We start from the raw sequence: 25,276 nt of genomic DNA on the forward strand, positions 1-25,276 counted from the left end.
GCTGTTAATTCTAAATGATTTTTCAATGATCTTTTCTTTAAAGCTGCAATCAAATACTCATTTTCATTGTTTCATGAAAATAGCCAAACAAGGAACATATCATCTTCTTCAAGGACCTGACGGTGACGTTGACAAAGTGTGACATAAAGTTATGAAGGCAATTTGTATAGCAAATGTTGAACTGCTGTAGTTTGTTACATATCTGAGATCTAGATCAGTCCCGGTCATTATTTATAATTGTTCATCTTCATGTTCTGCTTCTGTCTCTTGTACTGTATCCCCCCATTATTGTATGCCAGTACACAGTAACTGTATTAGCTTAGTTGAAAGCAATAATATGATGCTGTCCACTCTCCGTGCAGCTCCGTTTGTTATTCCCAACTACTGAAAAGAATAACTAGGCCTCACATATTCCACCATGTTCATCAGCTGGCCGCTAACTTCATCTCTTCTTTATCTTCTCTTTTATACGTGCACGGTGTTTGGTGCTCAGCATGTCATTCAGAGTTTACAGAGTTATAAAAAGTGACGAGTGCAACTTGGAATTAAAAAAAGGAAACTTACGAGAGAGATAGTAATGTATCAAGTCATGGTCAAGACAAATGATTTACCACTTAAATTCACATACAACCAGTTTATGAACATCTTTGCAATCTCTGTCAAATGATATGATGGCTATACCACAAGAGTGACTACTAATCTTCATTTCCATCAGAAAACATTTCAAACAGCAAATGCAGCCGTCAATGAAGAATAAAAGAATGAATCAAATAGATATAAGTGAAACATGTCCAGAGAATGATTATAAGGAGGATTATAATGTGAAATGGCGTATGCTGATATCCTTAAACAATTAGGAGAACATATGTAGAATAAAACACGAATGACACTCATGGTGACATATACGAAAACAGACGTTAATACATTCCAGTATTAGTTATCTTTTAATGGGGATTTGGGGAATTGATTCAAGGTTATTGACATCAGTACTTATCATGTTAACCTATCTGGCATGGAAAGGGTTACAATAACCCTTAACTTTAGCATCTGTCTGATCTGCCGTTTCCAAACCCATAAAAAGTGAAATCACATCCTGTGAGAAAATCTGCAGCTGACTGTTCACCATCATCACGAGCACATAACTGAACATGTGAGTACAACGAAAGCATTCCCACATACATCGATTTCCTCCCTGCTGTTCTGTCTTCAACACATTTCTTAGGTATGCACAGGAGTGAACTGGACAATAGCAGAACATCACATTATCAATCACTTGTGCTCTAAGTATATTCTCATCACTGTACATTTCTGTCCGAGGCAGACTAAAACACCTCCCTTAAAAATGCATCTGCTGCCCACAGAACACATCGATCACTCTGCAGTCTCTGGAACAGCTTCTGCAAACCAGGTTAAAAGCACACATTCATAACACCTGGAAAAAGCTTCATAGCAGCTGCACGGTACATTCATCATTATTCAAGTTCACTCTGCTGTCTTGTTATTCATAAAGTAGTGTCATCGGAGGCCTGGGAGTGGACTGGAGCCAAATGAGGAAAAATGTCCAAAACAGCCAGGTTTTATGAATGGAAGGAGTTTTATACCAAGGGCGTTTACCCTGCTTCTCCACCACTCTCCATTTGAATACTTACTGTAGGTGATAAATATGATACAACTGCTGTTTTCTGGTGGACTGACGTTTGACTTTCAGTATGATAACATGCTCATTAAAGAAAGCCACTTCTGATGTTGTTCCTTCTTTTGCATTACTAAACACAAATCAATGTATGCTTGAGTTATACACCCCAATGCACACAAATGTGTGTTTTTTATGTAAGCTATACTTTAGATGTATAACTTTTTTTTAAAACAAGCTGATTATCTTATCAGTAAAACAAATGTCATTAAAATGTACATACCTTTAACTGTTTAATATGTGATAACATAGCAAACAATAACTTGAAAAACAAACAGAAAAACGAACTCATGCATGCATTTAGATTTTTGTCTTGACAAAACTTTCCAAAACACTGTTGTGGTCCTTTAAGAAGCTTTTTCTGCTCTGACTTGTAGAGGATTTAAAGCCTTTTCATTGATATCTCGAATTGCATCTTTTGTTAAGTAATGCTAAATTGTAGTCAGTGGACAAATAAACCAACACATGACAAGCTGCAAGCTGTTGTGGCCCTCTGGATCCTATAAAGAATAGCATAAAAGCCCCACCGTTCAACCAAGATAATTCAAACGTCTAATCTCAAATGTTTTTTATGAAATATGCATGTGTTCATGTAGAATCTTTAACTTAAAACTTACCATCAGTGAAAATAATACTGGTTAAGACTTAGACAAGACTTAAATGCCAAAAATATCTTGTAAAAAAGTTGACTAGTTACATTTAGTTTAAAGCAGTACAGGCTTCACCTCAGTGTAACATATCCGTATTAGGTTAGTTGAAAGCACTCGTTTTAAGTTTAATTAAAAAAGATTAGGTTCAGCTTAATATTATATAGACCAGAGTTCCCGTTAGCCGGTAATTACCGGACTATACGACCGGTAAAATATGCTGAAGGCCGGCAAATCTAAATCTCTCTGGTCAAAATAATTTACCCTTAGCGCAATACCGCTTCAGTTGCGCCACTTATGTGACAGACAAAAGAGTATGTGACACACAAGAATAGTCCATTCTAATGTCTAACACTTAATGTGGAGAAAGAGATGTCCTGTGTGGGTTGATTGTGCGTTGATCTGTTGGTAATGCCTCGGGGTTCCGGTGGGCATGTAAACAAATGCATAATGCTGCGCTATACTTTGTGGCCTCACCCGGTTGCATAGCAACGCTTATTGTTGAGGTGTCTTTTAATAAGCAGGTAGTCCTATCATTAACTAGAACTAGCTAGATCTGATCGATATGGACATAAACGCGAGTGAAGTCTAATCTGACGAGTCGACACGCAGCTCTGCATGATCACATGCAGCGGTGAGCGGACAAAACACACACTTCAGGTTATAATATCACACGTAGCTATTTTAATGACCTCTCAAACTACCGTAACTAGTTATAGATATGTTTAGTTTTACTGTCGGGTCACTCATTACTGATCCGCAAGCTGCATGATACTGACGGGCTGTCAGAAGAGGGAGAGAGTGCTCTGTTTATTATTCCCGTGTTCTTGTAAATTACTGTACACTTTGGAATAGTTAATCTACTATAATTAGTTTGTTTAATATCGAATCATATCAATTTGTTTTAAAGCTCAATAAATAACAAGGAAGTCCTTTGATCGGCACTTTTCAAATTTTGTCCGGAAGATTTAAACTTTAACGGACATGTTGACCGGCGAAACAATATTCTAACGGGAACTCTGATAGAGACTCTGAAAGTTTCAGGAACAAAGATTCTCTCTCTTTTTGATTTCTATAAAAACCTGTCTGAAAATGAGCTGATCAGATTTTGGCCACTTTATGATGTCATAACGATGTTTTGTCTTGTGTAACCATTAGCAACCAAGGTAACCCCCCCCCCCCTTATCACCTGAATCTCCTCCTAGAGCTCCATTGTGTTCTTTGTAACCAAATGTCTCTCAGAGGGGCGTGGGGAGGGGCTCCTTATTTTCATCTAAAGTAACAGACAGAGAATCAGCACTTTGGAAACAGGGCTGAAACAGAGGGGATTATGGGTAATGCTGCAATGATCTGTTTGGTGTTTCAGCCAATCAGAGACAGGCTGGATATATCTGAGACCTGTGATATATTGATGAAAAACAGTATAATAGGGGACCTTTAATGCACTTAATTAAAGTCAACGTTTCAGTTTTTTTAGGTTATCTGTATGTTAAACTTGAAACTTGACTGTAGTACTGACCAGCACCTTAACCCATATAAAGCTTATCATAAATGTCTGAAAGTACCATTTCATTTTTTTGTGAATATGCCGTGAAGCTGCTATGAGCGGTGTTTCAGAAAAGCAGAAAACAACAGTGCAGGAATAGTCTGTACACGTTTGAACATGTTCTACACACATTAGGATGAAAATAAATGTTTGGATGCACTATGCTGTGGGACTTTGCCTGAGAAATCAAGGTTCACCATTTATTAGTCTGAAGTGTTTATCACCAAGGACCTGTTACTCTGTTTTGCATACAACTGTAAAAATACAGTAAAATTCATCAACCACATTGCATTTTTTCCTTTTTTTATCATTTACTTAAAAAAAGCTTAATGGTTTTGTACAGATATTGAACCGGACATGACACAATAATAATAATAATAATAATCTGAATGTACACTTCAATATTAGCAATAGCAATACACAGTCAACTATCAACAGTTACACATATTTTTTCTTCTTTTTGCCTTTCACATACAAAAAGGTTTGGGGACACACAAACTCAGTAGTTCTAACATCATCATCATATTAGTGCATGATTCAAATGTCCCTCCATCGCATTGATGCCTCTCACTCTTGGCGAGCGTACAGAGAACAGACTCTGATGCAAAGCCAGAAAGAAAAAGAGAAAGAAAACTAAGAACCAACCAATGGCCCTCTTAACTTCCTGTTCTTCTTGTAGGACTGATAGTCTGTTCTTTGCGCTCAGTGCTGGGGGAGCAGGTGGTCCCCTCCCATCAGAACATCAGCAGGTAGAGGGGGGCTACAGTCAGCAGGAGGCAGACGGAGGCCCGGGGCAGGGCGGCGGCCCCGTTCACATCGTGCATGGCCCCTGGACCTGCAGGAGAACACAGTACTTACAGCAATACTGCAGCATCAGCACTTAAATCCAGAGGTGGGAGGAGTACTCAGATCTAGTACTTGAGTATAGAAGTACTCCGATCTAGTATTTGAGTAAGTAGAAGTACCTGTTACAAGTAAAGGTATTTTATACACTGTTGTCCCTCTTCACTAGTATCCCATGTCCCCTCTTTATAATTTGGGTCTTCATAATTTCCACCCTATTCTAAGGGGAATCATGATGGTGCCTTTTCTTTTCAATTTCTGGCTTTGTGTTTCTTCACCTCTTACTGGTTTAATATTTAGGAGAGTGCATTTACGTAGTCACGTTGTGCCTCTCTTCCTCTGTTTCTGGCTGTTCTTTTCATAACCTTGTTTCTCTGAGAAGAGAAGAAATTCTATTCTAAAAGGAGCTGACACATGGTGTCTCTTCACTTGTACACTTGAGGGGTCAGAGTTCATACGGTGAGGGATTCCATGAGCGATATGCGCCGGCCTGTGCCTTTACCTTGGACTTCTAATAGAACTGCTCGGGTCTTGATAGATTGAGTGGGGAAGTTCATGAGATCTTTCTAGAGGGTTATCAAGAATAACTTTTATCCAATGACCTTTTCCCTCTCTGTCTGTGTCTGTGTATTCTCTTGTTCCGATTAACCCAGCCAAATCTTTTTTCTTGTTTTGTATCTATATCTACGCCGGGATTCGGAGTCGAGGCTGATCCTCTTGCTGTAGTCCTGTGTCTTGGATCCTCTATCCTGAGTTCTGGATTAAGTCGTGGACTTCGGGTCGTGGCTGAACCTGTCTCTGCGGTCCTGCCTTGGGTCTCGTCATGCTGCTTCCCTGATGGCTTCCTCAGGATTGTAGCTGACATCCTCGTGGATTCATCTTCTTATTACAGACACATGCATTTCCTAACATTCGGTCTATATGATGTAAAATGTATTATCTCTTCGATTTACACACGGCATCTATTGCACGTCTGTCCGTCCTGGGAGAGGGATCCCTCCTCTGTTGCTCTCCCTGAGGTTTCTCCCATTTTTTCCCCTCAAACTGTGGGTTTTCTCTGGAAGTTTTTCCTTGTACGATGTGAGGGTCTAAGGACAGAGGGTGTCGTTTTTCTCATACTGATATTCTGAATCAATCTGTGTTGTTGTATTTGCTGTAAAGAGTCTCTACTGTAGGCTAATTTTATTATATGTACAGCACTTTGGCTTGACCACAAATCGTTTATAAATGTGCTATATCAATAAAACTTGATTTGATTTGATTTGATTTATTCAAAATGTGACTCAAGTAAAAGTAAAAAAGCATTGGCATCAAAATATAGGTAAAGTACCAAAAGTAAAAGTAGTCATTAGCAGCTTTCACACCAAGTACTTTGCCGTACTTAGTGCCAGCACTTAGTGCCAGCACTTAGTGCCTGCACTTAGTGCCCCCATGGAACTAAGTACAGATCGCGTTCACACCGGAATAAGTTCCCTGGGAAGATTACGCAAATGAAGCCGCTGATGTCACTTCGTCTTCTTCTGCTTTGGGTTTACTGGCAGGCCGCTAACAACTTCACGGCGTATACTGCCACCCAAAGTCCCCGGAGTTGGGGAAGGCTTCAGTAGAAGCTGCTGGGACTCCCAGCAGCTTCTACTGAAGCCTTCCGAGTAAATCGCCAGAATGCTGACACCTCCTCATCTCCACCGCTCCCATGTTTTATTTTGTGTTGCCATAAGTTAGTCTCTCTCCGTTGGTGCGCAGGGCTAATGCTAATGCTAATAATGCTAATGCCAGAAAATACAATGGCGGCTTCACAAAACCTTTCAGAGTTTTACGGGGCGTGGTTTGCAATATGCCCAGCCAATCGATTCGCCCAGCCAATCGAAATTGGTACTTTTTTCTCCCCAGGATAGTCCCACCTCTCTAGCAGGGACTGAAAAGGGGGGTAAAAGTTCTCTGAACTAAGTTCTCTTTTTGGTGTGAACGCAAAATACCAGGCACTATCGGAACTAAACGGGAAAAGTACGGGAAAAAGTACTCTGGTGTGAACTGGAGTATAATATATATTATTCTTATTTATTTCAGAATAATATATGTTTTATAATGATTGATCATGAAAGTGTTCTCAAAGCTGGTAAAGGTGCAGCTAGTTTGAATGACTTTGTATACTGCAGGGTAGCTTGTGGATTTACTCCAGGTGGAACTAAAGTCTGATTTAACACTTGATTATATTTCACATCATTCATCCACATCTGTAAAGTAACTAAAGGTATTAAAGGGCCCATGTCATGGCCATTTCTACTGATCATAGTTCCATTGTTGAGGTCTACTAGAATAGATTTACATTGTTCAATGTTCCAAACTCACATTGGTTTCTCAAACAGCATCTCTGTAAAGTATGTGTATTCACTCTCTGTCCTAAACGGCTTGTTGGAGCTCCTGAGCCCACTGTGCTCTGATTGGTCAGCTCGCCCTCTCTGTTCTGATGAGTCCACCACCGTTACAGCGGAACATCAGTGATTATGTTTTACAATGGCGTTTGTTAGCAACCAGAAAAATGACACCAGTAATGACAAACAGATAAGAATGCTGCGTGGGGTCTGGGTGCCGTGTTGGGGGGACGTTGCGGGGCTCGCTGCTGTGAGGAGCGGACAGTGTGAGCTGGGTTACTGGTGTGTTACCGGTTGCTGCGTGGGGTCTGCGAGACAGCTCAGCCTGAGCACACACACACACACACACACACACACACACACACACACACACACACACACACACACACACACACACACACACACACACACACACACACACACACACACCACACACACCACACACACACACACACACACACACACACACACACACACACACACACACACACACACACACACACACACACACACACACACACACACACAGCCAGGCTGTGAGTGTGTGTGCGGAAATCTGCGGAGCCGCAGCTGAGAAAAGATAAGGCTGAGTGAGTGTGTGTGTGTGTGAGGAGCCGTTACGTCACTACGACCAGGAAGAAAACAATGGAAAAAGAGAAATGTCCAACGAGGCATTCTTGGGCAGCACAGACAGGTCTTCTCTGTGTTAGAGTTTTACTCCCTACAGGGTGTACTTTGAAGGTTTGTGACTGCAGACCGTTTACATGCAGAAAAACCTTCATAACACAAGGGGACGGGTGATAACCAGAAAAGCATGACATGGGACCTTTAAATACATGTAGTGGAGTGTACACCATTCACCTCTGAATTGTAGTGGAGTAGAAGTACAAAGCAGCATCAAATGTACCTCAATATTGTTCTTAAGTACAGTATCAGTAAGACTTCTTAGTTACTTCTTACCTCTGCTTAAATCAGTGCTTGAACTACATCTGATCTTCAATATGAACAGTGATTAACTGGAGCTCAGATGCTAACACGAATGCAGCTTATTATCTCTGGCAAATAAGAGCTTTACATCTGTGCTGCAAATTGCCATGGAAACTAGAGCAAGGTAGACATGAAAAGGTAAACCAGCGAGGAACATACAGCGGATGACCTTCAAGTGAGGATGTTTTTTTTTGTATTTTCTATGTGCAGCTGCTAGCATACCAATAACTATGTTCTAAACATAGTCCATTTAAAAAAATAATTAAAATATTTTACCATAATTAACACTTTCATCCACTTGTTATACTCACCGTCTGTATTCTTACCATAAAGGATTATGCTGGCATTAGTGATTCCCATATTATTCACTGCAACACATGTGTAGTTTCCATAGTCTTCTTCGGAGACGTTGAAGAAGACGAGCATCGACTGTTTACCCTGATTCTCTATCTTAACACCATTCAGTCCATTGAAGAGCCTGGAAACAGAGGAGAGGCTTTAAGGCTGATGAGCAGTAAAGCAAATAAACTCTGCTTGTGTTCATCCTCAGTCCTCTGAGGGGCAATAGATAGATAGATAGAGAGAGAGAGAGATATATATAGATAGATAGAGAGATAGACAGATAGATAGAGAGATAGATAGATAGATAGATAGATAGATAGAGAGATAGAGAGAGAGAGAGAGAGAGAGAGAGAGACACATATTTTTTACATTTTGAGATGTATTATACAAACATCTCAAAATATAAAATACAATCTGAACTTTTACGTTTAAATATAAATATACACATAGAGACAGTGGAAGATATCAGAAGACTGTCAAATATTCAGTATGAGGGGCTGATGTTATTAACATGAGTGTGATCCATGTGTCTGATTGTTGGCCTTTTTTCAAATTGTGGGCAGATGTACTTCAACAGGTCCTTCCGTCCTGCGGTGGTCAGACCACCACTGACCCCGGTACACCCCCACACACATTTAACAACACAGACTATTACCCCTCTGTTGTAAAATAACACCAATGTGCAATTATGTAAAACACTATGAAACAAACAAAGACTATGACACCTCTCGTATTCAGTCCATCCATTACTGTAACAGGAATCTTTACGTAACTATGTGCAATAATAATTGTTATATACCACACTTCCTTTTACAATACTGCACTTGCTTTATTTTATAAATACTGCTACTACTTATCTACCTGAATGTGAACTTCTGTGAAATTGTAATTTATTTTATTTTAAATATATGCATGCCTTTTTATAAAATAGTGTTCTATTCTCTTTGTCTCTATCTATATGTTGCTGTAACAACGTTATTTCCCCTTTGTGGGACAAATAAAGGAATTCTGAAATTGAGATTGTCATGAAAATAGAAATACATTTACACGTAAACCATTTTTCATATTGGAGCTAAAACTGAGTTCCGCTCAGTGAAGTGACTGCATGTGTGTGTGCACTCCATCCTTCAGTGCACAACATCCCTCCTGTTTCACTCACTGCATTTCTTATTTCATGTTTGGGGATGGTAAACATTTGCTTTATCAGCGACCTTCATTCTTTTACTCTTGAGGACTGATTTGGTCTTGTGGGGACTGATGAGCAGTGCTGTGTCTGTCAGGGCCCATTTAACAGTGAGCAGTGTTTACAGCAGCTGCAGCCTGCACTTTAAACATGTTGTACCTTGTGGGAATGTACTTAACCTCCGAGATACAACACACTTATAACCCGATTACAATTCAGATAATAATAGTTGCTTCTGTTTCCAATCCGCTTTAAATATGATTTGACCTAAAACAAGAAAAGGAAAAACGGAAAAATATGAATGTTCCTGATATGATGATTAACATACAGTGTTTCCCATTGAGAGAGCAATGTGCAGAACAAACAAGGAACACCTTATTACTTCAAAAGGACAGCCTAATTTTAGGGATGTGAAGAGCCATGACTGATCAACACGGAGCTGCAGTCTGGTCCCCACCCTGCAGCTCCGCGTGACAGAAGTCTGTGGCCGTTTCTCCATGTCGAGTAGAGCTGCTGCAGAGCCACTATTTCAAGTATACTACGTCATCGAGTGGCGCCGAATGCTGGGCATTTAACATGCATTTAAACAGTCCTTCGGCGCCACTCGATGACGTAGTATACTTGAAATAGTGGCTCTGCAGCAGCTCTACTCGACATTGAGAAACGGCCACTGTGTCTGTATTCTGACTTCAAACAATGGCATGCCTGCACAGATTCAGAGTTCAGGAGGGAGACTCGCCTGCTGTCTTCTTTGTACCACTCAAAATCTGCCCTGGGGACAGCAGAGGCTTCGCATTGCAGGACTCCTTTTTGTCCCACTGCTGTACCCGTACTCCTCGCTTTAGAAATGAAGGGAGGGTCTGTAAAACAAAGTCAAATAAACTTGATGTTGGTGTCATATACAGAATAAATCCACATTTCTTGTTGATTTTGGCAAATTCCTTTTTCTTTTAAAAATAAACTGACACAAAGAAGAATATGAAGCGGTTAGAGAATAGATAGTGACAACAGTTACTTATTTTGAGTGCATATAAGACCAAATAGTCAAATACAATGGTAAAAGAGTGGTCTTTATGTGATGATATTTTTGCCCCAGCCCCACATGATTCCACCAGAGTGATCCGTTTGACTCTTACAGTTCACTGTGACTTGCACTGTCCTGACGTCAGGGCTGGAGATGTCGTTAGAAGCGATGCACTCGTACGACCCTGACAGCTCTTTGGTGACGGCTGTCAGCTCCAGATGTTCCCCCTCCGTCACAAATGTATGAGTGCCTGTGCAGAAAAAAAGAAACAGAGAAATGTGTTAGTAAATCAGTCGTAGTATTCGCAATTAAGAAACATGTAGTGACCTTATTAGAATTTTAAATTCTAAATGCATATCACTGGGGCAGATATGTTATAGAATTGCAGCATCTTATAATGTATGTATTATTAGAAAGAAAACATTTGTCCTAATGGTTTGATAACAGACAACAATCAGCTTAAGTGTACAAATATTTTCAACAAAAGTTGTATGGGAATTGAAATGATATATATATTTATATGAATGTATATGTTATCTATTACGGGAGTGAGTGGGAGAAAACCCCCCTCTGGAGGGAACACAGGGATTCTACTGGAAGGATCTTGGTGAAGGTGGGCTTATGTAATGCATTGGTGTGAAAACTAGAACACGAAAGACATTTTGCAGAAAGCAGTGGATGAGAAGTCAAGTTGATAACATCTCAACTGTCACCTTTTCTTTTTAATTGTGGAGTTGAAATGTTAACTTATCAGGGGAGAACAATATAGTAATCATCTGTGTGAAATATGTTGATATATTTAAGAAGAATACATTTGAATCAGAGACCAGTTGCAGTGTGTCTATGCATTTGGGATTTGCTGTGTTTCCAGAGGGCATGCACTCATTACACAAAGAAAATAAACGAATTGCATCGAAACAAGCCTATTGACTAACAGCACAAATTACCCCTGACACCGGCAATGTTAAAGCATGTTCTGGTGACAGAAAGACCTTAAGCTATTGCTGCGTGGGTGGGAAATAGATGGGAGCACTAATCCCAATCAGTAGAAATGTCAATCCAGCAATATCTCCACATTAGCATAATACCATTATGTTTTCCAAATCCTCCGCTGCACACACTGTTGCAGCTGGCTGGGATTCACTGGGGGGGTGCTAGGGATAATCAGCTTGTTGCATGGAACCGGAGGAAGTGCTAGCACAGGTAATTTAGCATTCTCATCATGGTAACTGTATTAGGCCGAGAGTGGCTGTTGAATTACTGGCAGTGTGGTGAGAGAAAGTTATTTGTCAAAATATAATAATAATAATTATTAGCTGGTTGGATTTTTGGTACACTGAATTATTTCTCTAGATTGCATTATTGGTTTACAATGACAGTATGGGTGTTTCTTAGGTGTAAATATGCCTCAAACTAAACTTAAATTATGTCTAAAGTGATGTAACAATAACTAGTAAGTGTAACCTTAAATTCAGACTGTTAAACACTTTGTGGTACATATTTCAACATTGAAGTATTTGGAATCTGCCCAGCCAAAACCCAAAAGATGCTTCCAAAAGTAATATACTACTTCAATTCAATAAAGCAGCTTCTTAAAACTTTAATTTTGTCAAAGATACAGTATTTATCTCCAGATTCTTTCAACCAGAAAATGGTCTCTTATTTCCAAACAAAAACTGATTTGAATGATATTTCACAACCTGCAACCCGTCGGTCACGATTTAAAACAAGTTCCAGCAGTTTTTAATGAACTTTCTACTGATTCCCACTGAAGTCATTGCTGGTAGTGTGTGTGTGTGTGTGTGGTGTGTGTGTGTGTGTGTGTGTGTGTGTGTGTGTGTGTGTGTGTGTGTGAGTGTGTGTGTGTGTGTGTGAGAGTGGGTGTGAGTGTGTGTGTGTGTGTGTGTGTGTGTGTGAGTGGGTGTGTGTTGTGTGTGTGTGTGTGTGTGTGTGTGTGAGAGTGGGTGTGAGTGTGTGTGTGTGTGTGTGTGTGTGTGTGTGTTCTCAGTGTGTGTGTGTGTGTGTGGGTGTGTGTGAGTGTGTGTGTGTGTGTGTGTGAGAGTGGGTGTGAGTGTGTGTGTGGTGTGTGTGTGTGAGAGTGAGTGGGTGTGTGTGTGTGTGTGTGTGTGTGTGTGTGTGTGTGTGTGTGTGTGTGTGTGTGTGTGTGTGTGTGTGTTCTCAGTGTGTGTCCTCGTTATGTCGTTCATAGGTTTTAGAATCCAAACCAGAGAACAGAGCTGGAATGAAAGAATCAACTGATTGAGAACATTCAGAATGCACCGCAGAGCTGACAGAATGTAGGCAGTTACAAAAAGATACTGAACAAACACGGGACAGATCTAAGCATTATAATATAAATGTCAATCTGTATAACCCAGATAAATGGATATAAAGAAGTCAAAATCATTACGTATTACTTTGGATTAATGCATATAAAAAAACAATCACCATCATCATCAACACCCACATCAGTGGTCTACAGCGACGGCCATTATTCCAGCAAACATCAGTGTCAGTGCAGCCCGACTGGATGACTAATCAGAGAGCCATTAACGCACCGGCTGGCAGCGGCACAAATGAGCGTCTAAAAGCACTCAGTGGAGCACCTCAGCCATATTAGCCATTAGCTTAAGGAGCGTTGCTGCCCAGACGCCAGTGTGTGGAGAGATTACTGAAGCCCAATTACAAGCATTATATTAAAAAAGACCATAGATTGCAGGAAATGACTTGGTACCCTGACAGGAAACAAAAGGCCCTCTTTAGAACTGGTTGTATACAAATGTAATACACTCAATAAAGGACAATTCGTTAACACTTCGACAAGTGGACCTCCATCTGACAGACTGCACTCAAGAACTGAAACGTTGACTTTAATTAAATGTATAATGTCAACAGATTTCACATAACTGTATTAGGTTAGTTGAAAGCAATACAATTAAGTTGAACCTAATATTTTTTATTTAAACTTAATATTATAGCTTTCAACTAACCTAATACAGCTATGTGAAATCTGTTGACATAATACATTTCATTAAATACAATGTTTCAGTTGTGTGTGGCAGGCCCCAAATGTAACTTCACATAAAGGTCAAATCATTTTAGCCACCTTGAATTCTAAGCTAGTGCAATGGTGCATTGACTATTGAGATGTGATTTCATCCAACAGGAAATATGCCAGGGCCGCATTTTACAGCCAGTAGCCTTTTCGTCAACACAAAAGCTATAATTTGCAAGCTGTAAAAATGTGAAATCTGACACTGCAACAATCTGTGATCTGTGAGTAAGTGGCGTTGACCTTGTTAAATTAGCCCAAGGACTGAACACACATGCTCCCAAACAGACAAACATTAAATATGATATCCGATGCATGTGTTTACGTGTGATGCTTTAAAATGGTTGTTGTGTTGCAGCAAGAAGGTCTTTGATTCAAATCCACTAAATTGGCCTTTCTGTTTCCTTTGTATGTTCTTAACATGTCTATGAGCGTTTCCTCCCTTTCTAAATGAACAAAAAGCGAGGTGTATAAATGATGTAAGTAAACTCCTCTGATACAGTGAAGGCACGACAGAGAAATCAGAAAGATGAATGCTTCTGTTTCCTTGTTCCTTTTTTCTACAGGACTGTGGGCCAGATTTAGAAAATGTCATATTCCAAATAAACAGAGGGATTTTTCGCAGATTCATTGGAAGTGAATATATCCTGTTCTCCCAAACCTAAAAAACGTAACAGAAACCACTGAGGAAATATACACAATAAATATATGGGTTTAATTGTATTAATAATGCAATATGAGTCAAACTAACTTTATTGAACATTTATTCTTACAGAAAGGAGAACATGAAACACAACCACAACACTCAGTGCAGCAGTTTGGACCCAGCAGGTGGGGGGGGGAGGGGTTGGAACACCAGAGAGGCAGCTGAACGCTCACAGGAGGACATGCCTGATCAAAAGAGAGGTGGAGAGTACTTTCTGTAGAGATTTCACCAATTATGTAAAGCCAGGTTCAAATGACGGTTTACTGACCACAAACATCAAGGGTGGGGGGGGTACTTGAATACACTCAAAAGACCAAGTATTCTAAAATACAGTATAAATGAATTTCTCCGCCAAGCCAGCATTATGTCCATAAACCCAAAAATAGAAAAACATTAGAATGAATTTAGTTGACCTTTCAGATGTTGTTGTAGGGAGCCTCTGGAGCAGAAATGAAAGAGTTTTCACATGTTTTACGTTTTGGTAAGTTGTTTGCGAAATGTTGTAATAATGCAACGTTGGGCTTAGGTGGGAGCAGAATTCCTGTATTTCTACTCACATCGTCTGAATAAATATATTGAACAACTAAGGGTTGATTTGCAGGATGAATTGCTTACTTAGTCCTATATCAGTATATAGCATGAATAATAATCACACATCAGTCATATTTGTTATGAATAGTCATTTATTGAATATGAATATGGTAGTCCAAAAAACAGTTTCTGTCGTCAGAAAAGCACAGACGGACGTCACACTTGGTGCATTGGGTGTTTGTGTACCCTTTACTGCAGTGTCTACAGCATCCTCTCTTGGTCTTCCCTGGAAAATGTGCCATTAGGTCCTTCTGTACATCCAGTGGAGGTTGTGATCTCTTGGATGGGGCCCCGTTTGGTGGACTCCCATCACCTGAGGAGGGTCTCTTCTGAGCAATCAACGGGCTCCTTGATGTCACCGTCGCTGCTGGGCTCCCGTCGCCTGAAGATGGTCGTCCTCTCTTGGGTGTTTTCAGAGGAGTTGTGTTCACCTGATTAGAACAGAATCAATCAAGATACATGTCAAAAATACATTAGGATACAAGTCAAAAATATTACAGTGAAATAAAAAAAAATATTACAAACGGCAAATAGCAGAAATGCATTCTTACCAGGATGAGAGAAGATGCTAGATCTGCCTGAAACTGTCTCCTGGTCAGGATCTCCTGCGTTGCCATCTTTAGAGCTCTGCAGTCCCGCTTGTAGAGGAGCCAGGCGTTGATCACAGCAAGGATGATGGTATGCCAGAAGATGTACACGTACCAGCGTCGGGACTTCATGGGGAACTTATATTTGGACGTAAACGAGTCCAAAAAATCCACACCTTCCATGTACGTAGCCACAATGGGAGGCCTCTGAACTTCTACGTAGGTTTTGTTTGCTTTGTCCCAGCGTTGAATGTTCTGCACAGGCTGTGGTCCAGCAAAGGATGAGTGAAGTGTGACCGCTCTGCTGTCATACCATTTGACAGCACAGATGTTGTGGTTGGTCTCCACTCGGATGTCAAAGCTTCCTCTCCCTTTTTTCTTCAAGCTCTTTCCTCTTCAAGGTTGCAGTTGGGTAAGCGCACCTGCCTGGCTGTTCCCACACAATGAATCCCACGATCAAGGAGCTTCACTACCAATGGGACACAGGTGAAGTAGTTGTCTGCGTAGATCTTGTAGTTCTGGCCTTCTGGAAGCCTGGAGGCAAGCTTCATCACAAAATCACCTGACAATCCAAGTTCAGACTTGGCTCGTATCCCATTGACTCTGCCTTGGTACATATCAAAGTCACAGATCATTCCAGAGACTCCAGTTCTCACCCATTTTCTCCATTTTGGATGGCATCACATCCTGCACACTGAATTAAGGACCTCTCTTTGTTGGTGGCATTCTGAAATGGAAAAAGTAATTAATAAATATGTATCAATACATATGCTTATTATATTGTAATAGATTACCTAAAGGAATAGATAGGGTGGTGGGACAAGTGTTCATTATGTCTGGCTTAGCCTATTATCATAATAAAAGCAATTCCTACACCCATAAATGCAGGTAAACCAGTTCAACAAGTCACACAATCCTGCCCAGCCTATCCTCCTACAAAAAATGACCAAATAGGTCGATTGTTTAAGCAGCTTAGATTACTACCCATAGTCACGTTTTAAAGTGTAGCACCTCTAGTGGTCGTGTAAGAAACAACATGCTCCCGTTTATTCACAAATAACCCTCTCTGGAAAATCCTAATTGTGGAATAGTTCGGCCATTAAAATGCTTTTTGATTCGATTTCTAGCGAGAAGTGTATATTGTACTCTTAGAATCCACGTTCAGTCGATGTGTAGGATCTATAGTTTGATAGATATTTACGAAGATGATCTGAGGTCTCGCCAGGATAACGTGTATGCAGCTTCCATGTAAAGTTAGCGTGGGTGAAAACAGTTTTTCCGGTCTAGAAGTTTTCATAATAAAACCGGAAGTATTCCCCTCACTGTCAAATGATTACACAGTGATATCTCCATTACTCATCCACTAAAAAACACCAGTTTATCCTTGTTAATTACACAATATTAATTGGTTTAAATTGTGTACAACGCTTTTGTGTTTTTAACCTTTGATTCAGAGAAACAAATAGTTTTGTAGGAGTTTAGACACTACAGTTTCCGAAGACACTACACTACCCAGAATCCCCAGCTATCGTTTGGGACTACAACATCCGCCTTGCTTTACAAACCCCGTGATTAGTCATCAAGCCCTGTGATTGGATGTTGGAGTGGCAGTGCGACAAGGTTACGCTGAGCGTCAACAGCTCTTTGAAATGGAATGGATGGCAGACTTTCCAAAACTGGAATTGGACGGGTCCAGCCCCCGGGTCCAGCCCCCCCCCCCCCCCCCAGAACTACACATGCTGGCTATTGTTTGTTTCGCAACATGTTCTATGGCACGTCTCTTTAAAAGACGTTTTCGTATCTCCCACAATTAGAAGTTGCCAGTATTAAACTGTGTACACCCTGGAGGTTTAGGGGATACGAAACACAGTGGTGTTATCAAATGTAAAACATATGATTAATAAATGGGTGAATTAATATACCCACATGACAGCTAAGATCAGATAAGCCTAAAACATGCACTTGTCAAGGTTCAGAGGCACATTTTGCAAATATGGCAGTAGCCATCGATCATCTTAAGATAAGATAAGATATACTTTATTGATCCCAAGTTAGGAAATGTTTTTGTTACAGCAGCATGTACTACTTAGTTCTACTCCACTACAATTCAGAGGTTAACCTGGTATTTTTACTCTACTACATTTATTTTAGTTACTTTGCAGATTCTGATTAATGAAGTGAAATATAAACAACCCTTAAATCAGACTTTAGTTACACCTGAGTAAAATTCAGGGAAGGTGATTGTCAAGTGCCAAAATACACTATGCAATATATTGGACGTTAAGTACTTTGTCAGACTTCATATTTATCTGTGGATAACCCCAAAGTTTTTTTCTTATTCAAAAGAAGACCTTAACTTAAAGTCATCTTTAATGTTTGAATAAAGCCTTATTAGTTGGTCTGTTTTGCACATCCTCCTGTTAATATCTATCGTCCTGCACTAAACTGTTTTATTGTAGAGATCACTACAGTATCTTCTTGATATTTTCTATTTTGTATGTAGGCTACTCTTAATAGCCTATGTAAATGTTTTCCTCAAATACAACTTCTTCAACAACAAAATGCAATAACGTGCTTTAACCACTAGGGTTAAAAAAACAGTGGTGTAGTTAATAAAACATAATAATATCAAACATAATATGACTATTAACTTTAGTGTGAGATTAAAACAGAACGGTAAAGGAAAATACAGTTTCAGTCTCTGGATGTGAAGCTTATGCATTGTACCATGAACCTGTATAGACCTGTAACAGTCAACTGCATGAGGAGTTGGAAAGGTAGTAAATAATATCTTTAAAAACTACAACAAAAATCCCTTTCTATCAGCTGTGCACCGTTATGGTGTAAATATAACCTATCTACCTTTGGATCAAATATAAAAGTCAGCCGAATTAGTGTTGATACTGCAAGGAGACGTATTGTGTGAAAATAAATGGAAGATGTTGTTTAATTGCTAATATATTTATGATCCACGTCACGTATTTTGTTTTGGCGGCATCTCTTACAGTTTGTCAAAAGGTCTTCTGATCAGGGCTCTATAAATAAATATCTATGGCAGATATGTAATATGTAATGCAGCCGAACCGTGTATTACAATGCCGTTATGTGATGACTTCCAAAGAGAAAAGCAAGAACACTCGGAATAAAGTATTATTTTATTTTTCCGATTTCATATCGGATAAATACCATATCCCGACATGCATTGCTGCGATGTTTTAGCCTATCAAAACCTCTGAAAAAAGAAAGGTGTCTCTCAGAATCGAAAGAGAAAAACCTATGGGAAAAACACAAAAGCATTGTACACAATTTAAGGCGAGACACCCCAGGTGAATAGGGTACTTTTTTTAACTTAAAGATATCAGCTAGACATTTCTCCAGTTAATTACTTACAATAAGGCAATTGTTTTTTGTATTACAAGTTTTCTGAAATAGCATGTTTAAATATGCAAATGAGCCATTATCTCATTAAATATGCGCATATTTTAACACATTTCAGGAACCGAAATCTGAACTTTGGATAATGCCAGGCTCAAAATTATAGATTTCATTTTGTAGTCATATTAGTATCTAAGGCTTTTACCAAAGGGATTTTGGATATCTCTTTTTATCACTCCATAAATCAGAAAATACTGTCAACAGCCCTAAAATATCCATTTTCGCCATGTTTTTAGGAATAAAATGAATGATATGAACAAACCCTTCTGTAAAAGCCTTCATAATATTGATAGGAATATAACTGGAAGGTTTGGTGAATGTACGTGCTACTGAAGTTGACATTTCGAACTCAGAGTAGGAGAAAAAACTCATTTTGAGAAAACGACCTTTAAAGATTGCAGTGAGGCGCTAGCTAAACCCTCCTGTTCTTTGGATGACAGCTTGCGCCTCGACGCACTCCGTGAAGGTATTTCATGTTCGGGGTCATTTGTTTTTTGTATAACCTTGCTTCGTGCAAGTGACAATTGTTGTTGTCTTCTCTGTGAATGTTTTTTTCGCCGTTCTTTTGCCATGTTGAGATTTCAATTTCTAGCGGAAAGCTAACCAGGAAGTGTTTTAGCACACCACGTGACGCATCTGAACGAATCACGTTGTCAGAAATTGACACCAGCCAATGAGATTTCGTTTCTTGGTTTAAGACCCCTTTGTACTTTCACGATTGGTTGCTGATACAAAGGAAATGACCATATTTGGATCCGATGAGATTGTGCAGGAGAGACGGAGCTTTCCAACGATATCTCTCATGACACATGACACAGCGGTCGCGGTACTTTATGTTACGTTAGAATGCTAACTTTTGGTGAATTTAGGAGAAATCTACAGACGCAAATAGACAAACTATAGTAAAATGAACACTTAAATGTGTATTTTGTACATTTTCCTTCCAAAAGCCTGAAAGAAAACATGTTATAGAATCAAAATAGCACAAAATCTCAAAATTGACCAGTACTTGAAAAACGACGTTTTTGCCTGCCGTGTCTCGCCTTAAACCAATAAATGTCGTATAATTAAGGATAATTATAAGGATAAACTGATGTTTTTTAGTTGATGAGTACTGCAGATATCACTGTTAAATCTTTTGATCATTGGTTTTATTATGAAAACGTTGAGACCGGAAATACTGTTTTCAACCCGTAACTTTACATGGAGGCTGCCGCATACCTCAAATCATGTTCGTAATATCTATCAAACTATAGATCTTACATATCGACTGGACGTGGATTCTAAAAGTACAATATATACTTCTCGCTAGAAATCTAATCAAAAAGCGTTTTAATGGCCAAACTATCCTACAATTTAGGATTTTACAGAGAGGGTTATTTGTGAATAAACGACCATCTGTAACGTTTGCATTCAACGGGAGCACTAGAGGGCGAAAACTTTAAAACGTATTTATAGGACGTATTAAGTGCTTGAACAAACTACATATTTGGTCGTAATAATTGGGCCTGAACAATCGGCCTATTTGGTCGTATGAGTTGGAGGACTTGTTGATCCTGCCTATTATCATAACAAAAGGAATACCTACACCCACACATGCAGGTAAACCAGTTCAACAAGTCACAAAATGCTGTCTGGCTAATGATAACAGGCTAATTATCATACTAAAAGGGATACATCCAAGTGTCCAACAACATTTCAGAAATACCTGTTTCTGCCAGAACCCAAGTTAAATGTATTTTTGTAATTAATTAACTGATAAGATACAAGTAGAGTTTAAAATATTGCTACAGATAGAATTTCACATTCTTTTATCAGAAATAATGTATTAATTTATTCAATTCTGGTCTTAATTCAACATTTTAACAGAGGACACATTTAGAACTTAGTTATAGTGAATTAACAAAGACATTATATTTCTATAAGTGTTTTATTTCCATATGTGAACATATAAGAAGGGCGGGGTCCATGACAGGTGCTCATGCTATTTTGACTACCACACTGACCCAGTGTTGTAATATTACAACAAAGACATAAGCTGCTCAAAATAAAATGTGATGAATGTATTCCACAAAAACTAAATATGTACATGTTCTAGACATTGTAATAATCACATCAACAAATATTTGAGGGATTTTACTTACTTGAATCTGACAAATCCAGTCCAATAAAACAAAGAGATGTTGCTCGTTTGAAGATTCTGAAGTTTTGTGAGTGTATGCTCCTGAGGGAGCATTGTGAGGCTGAACAAAAGGACCTTTTGACTAAATGTAAATGTGGTCTTTAAAAAAACAAAACATTTACTGACTTTTTTAGGATAGCTTAAAGCAGTGGCTCCCAAAGTGGGGGGCGCGCCCCCCCTGGCGGGCGCAGAGGCATGACAGGGGGGGGGGGGGGGGGGGGGGGCGCGAGACACCAGGAGGAAACATGGTTATTAAAAAAAAAGATTACAAAAATAATAATAATAATTTGAAAAATTATTGATTCGAAAATAATATGATACAGTGCTATTACGTCTGGGTCTCTGTGTTTCATTAAAGCTCGGCTCTGTGTGTGTGTGTGTGGAACGAGACATTTTGTGTGCGTGCGGGAGTGAGAGAGAGAGCGCACCGGTACCGGAGAACGTTGTCGTTAGCTTCTGGTGCTAGTGAGCTACGATAACGGATATAAGGAGTTTTTTCAACAAACAAAGTGGAGGAGAGTCCTCTCCTGTCAGACTGAGAGACTCAGTGAGCTAAAGGACTCTCTCAGTGTTATCTCAGTGGGTCTCAAACGTTTTGGTCACCATTAATGTAAACAATTATTTCCGAGGCACACATTTATATGATCATTATAGTTATAAAAAAATAATAGAATAAATTAAAAACAGGTATGAAATACTATATGACAGTAAAAAAAGAATAACGTTTAAAAGGGGAGTGATTTGTAAAATATCCATAAAGAAAAAGAAAATCTGTTTACAGTAGGGCTGAACGATATATCGTGTCATGGCGATAACCGCGATATGCGCATGCGCGATATTCACACCTCAGGGACGTGCGGTTTTATTCATTTAAAAAAAAAATGTTAACGCACTTTAGCACAGAATTCAAAATAAAGATACTCTTATTACTTATCGAAACTGCACACACAATATATCCGATTAAAGCTGAGACTCCACAGATTATTTAAGTATAGTATCTAAGCGATCCGATCTCGCAACAGGGGAAGCAAACACAGACATCACAACACGTACCTTTACGGAGCTTCTAGGGAGATCGTCTCACCGTAGCTGTCAATCTGATCAAAAGACGTGTTCAATGGCATTAAAACGAGAAAAAACGCAGCTGAATCGGTTAATCCATAGGTTTTTAACGTCTCTGTATAAAACAATTATTTCATTTATAATCCATAATTCATTTTTATGTAAAAATCGGAGAGCAAAAGTTAGCTGCTAATGGTAGCCATGGCTGCTGCTTCCGGTCTAGGCGGCAGTCTAACACACACATTACCAAATAAGGAGTATGTGGGAGTTCCCCTCGATTCCATTGGCTCTGACTGTCAGGAAGAGATGTCACATGTCAAAATCCAGTAAGGGGGGAGATATGGAAAATCCACCCAAATGGCCCCAGAAGAGGTTTTTTTTGCTAAATCTGTCTAAAAAGGTCAAATATCACTTGTTTTGCATCAATCTTGATACAGGGTACTTATTATATGTTTTACTTTGGATTCCTAAAGCTTTTAGTCTACTAACCCATCATCCAAGGTTAGTTTTCACTATAAGTACAAAATATATTTTGGACGGACACTATAATTTACAGTTTTTTACTATGTTCAATCTGAATTTTCTTTAAAATAAAAAACATATATATTGATTCTGACTTTTCTACATCCAACTCACAGGTTTATCATTACTTTGAGAAAAAAGATTAATTAATTTAACCCTTTTAGAAGGGAAGATATTGTCATTTGTTCTGGGAATGTCATTTTCGAGCCTGAAACCTGAAAAACAGGCTCGGGGGGTAAAAACGCAAATCCCGGCAATTTCTACCGGAGCCTCCGCCATGGAGCATCGGCACTTTCGGCAGGTTATTCTCATGCTGCTGTTAATCTGGAGATCAACAGACACTAGCGGCCCGCGCATATGATTATATAATCAGACAACATCCGTTAAAAAACATTATAACACATATAATGAGAGACGTTCTGCAGTAAGGAGGGGCGTTTCACCGACGACAGGTGTTCTTAATTTGATGTTGTTGACAGAGCATTTTTACTTTACACGACACTGTTCAACACTTCATTCTGCTTCACTCTTTAACTAAACAACCGCGGATGTCTTGAAAGAGTCTTTCGCTAAAGATCTTTGAAGATATCCGCGTTCTTGTGACACGTAAATACTACGCTTCCTATGTTTTGGTTCGGATTGCGTTCATACCAGCAATGAACCGCTCCAGAGTTCGCAAGCAAGCGCTCCGAGACCAACTATTTTAGAGGACCAGAGTCCGGTTGTTTAGTTCACTTAAGAGGTCTCGGACTGCGTTCACACCGACCCAAATGAACCGCACCAAGCGGCTAAACGCACCAGGGTTAGATTCAACCGGACTATAAAAGGCTGGTGTGAATGCGCCGTTATCTCAGTGGGTCTCAAACGGTTTTCCGCGGCACACCTTCATATGATCATTATAGTCTATATGGCAGTAAAACAAGAATACAGTTTGAAAGCAGAGTGATTTGTAAAATATCCATAAAGAAAAAGAAAATCTGTTTACAGTTCTGTTTCATCTGGGTGCTGAGAGAGGTATCCATAGATCTCTTAATGTTGCTCTCAAAGTGCACCAGATTGATGCTTTCAACTTCAATATTTAAAAAATATCTTCCTGGGGGAGCATCCCCCCGGACCCCCCTAGAGGAGGTGAGGTCCGCCCCCCACTCATAAAAAATAGCACTTTACCCCTGCCTATATGCCATGAGCTGATTATCGAGCCTTCATTGTAACAGTCGTGTGTGTACTGTGTGTGTGTGTGTGGGGAGTGTTGCAGTAAAAAATTCCACTGTAGCGCCGCGGCCTCCGCCACTGTGGGCTGAGCCCCGAATGTTTTCAGGTCCAGGCGACGCCCCTGGTTATTATACTTCGCGTTTTGAAATATGTGTAACTGTTAATATAAAACCCACACTGCTCAAACTTCGTTACTTTTCCTAAAATTGGTATATCTATTTATTTATTTTGGGGCGTGGGGAATGAAGAGAAACAAATATATGAGCATTTTATGAGCATGGGATTTTGACCCCTCATAAACATGCATAAAGCTGCGCTATACTTTGCAGCCAAACGCCGTTGCCAAGCAACGCTTATTGTTTAGGTCCTTTTGATAAGCAGGCAGTTTTATGATTAACTAGAACTATCGAGATCTGATAGATTTGGACATAAACGGGAGTGAAGTCTAACCGGACGCGAGAGAGAGATCAGAGATCAGATCAGCTGCTGCTGACGGAGAACATGCAGCTCTGCATGATCACAGCTCCGCCGCTGTGACGGACCGTTGAGCCGAGCAAAAATACACTAAGAGTTAGACCTAACACACTTAGCTAGTTTATCTACTCTGGAACAAGCTAAACGAGTTATACATATATTTATTCTTTACTGTCGGGTCACTTATTACAGGTTCAGCGAGCTGCACGAGACTGACGGGCTGTCAGGAGAGGGAGAGGAAAAGAGAGCACCCCGTTTATTGTTCCCATTTTATTATCCAGAATTACTGTAAACCTTTGAATAAAGTAGTTACTATTAGTAGTTTGTTTGAATGCATTACTTATGTTGTTTTTTTCATTAACATAAAATAAATCTCATGTACCCCCTGCAGTACTCCAACGTACCCCTAGGGGTCCGCGTACCCCCATTTGAGAACCACTGCTCTAAGCTGTATTTTGCACCAGAAGACGGTACTTGAAACAGCCAACGGCCCATTTGATGACTGGACGCTCCAGCTGCCTGTGGAGCGGAGTCTCCCTCAGGACTGGCTTCCTGCTGACTCCGGCTCCTGGCCTTCTCTTTTCTCCCTCACCTTGCCGTCACATCGCACCAATACCTCTGCCTGAGGCCTCGGTCTGAGTGTTGAAGGGCAAACTAAAGTTTAGTTGCATCTGCCATCATCTTTATCTTTTTTTGATGACCTCCTATGACCACCTTCACTCTCCTTCCACTGCCCCCCTCGGGAGTAGAATTACTGCTACAATATGGAGGTGTGCTCTTATCCTCTGGCTGTGTTTGGTCTCAGAGGAGGCGGCT

General features: G+C 39.8%; 1 protein-coding gene across 2 annotated transcripts in view; it reads right to left on the reverse strand.

The window, feature by feature from the left end:
* Positions 1-3,621: 3,621 nt before the first annotated feature.
* opcml (opioid binding protein/cell adhesion molecule-like) overlaps positions 3,622-25,276 on the reverse strand; it is a 549,099-nt gene continuing 527,444 nt past the window's right edge. The window contains exons 5-8 of one of the 2 annotated variants that reach the window (XM_034217945.1): positions 10,750-10,887; positions 10,353-10,473; positions 8,415-8,566; positions 3,622-4,721 (exon numbers count right to left, since the gene is read on the reverse strand). In XM_034217945.1, the coding sequence (XP_034073836.1) occupies positions 4,621-4,721; positions 8,415-8,566; positions 10,353-10,473; positions 10,750-10,887 (512 nt within the window). In that variant the 3' untranslated portion in view covers positions 3,622-4,620. The remainder of the gene's footprint in view (positions 4,722-8,414; positions 8,567-10,352; positions 10,474-10,749; positions 10,888-25,276) is intronic. The other variant, XM_034217943.1, reaches the window with a different exon arrangement.

Source organism: Gymnodraco acuticeps, unplaced genomic scaffold (assembly GCF_902827175.1).
Source record: "Gymnodraco acuticeps unplaced genomic scaffold, fGymAcu1.1, whole genome shotgun sequence".
Lineage (NCBI taxonomy): Eukaryota > Metazoa > Chordata > Actinopteri > Perciformes > Bathydraconidae > Gymnodraco > Gymnodraco acuticeps.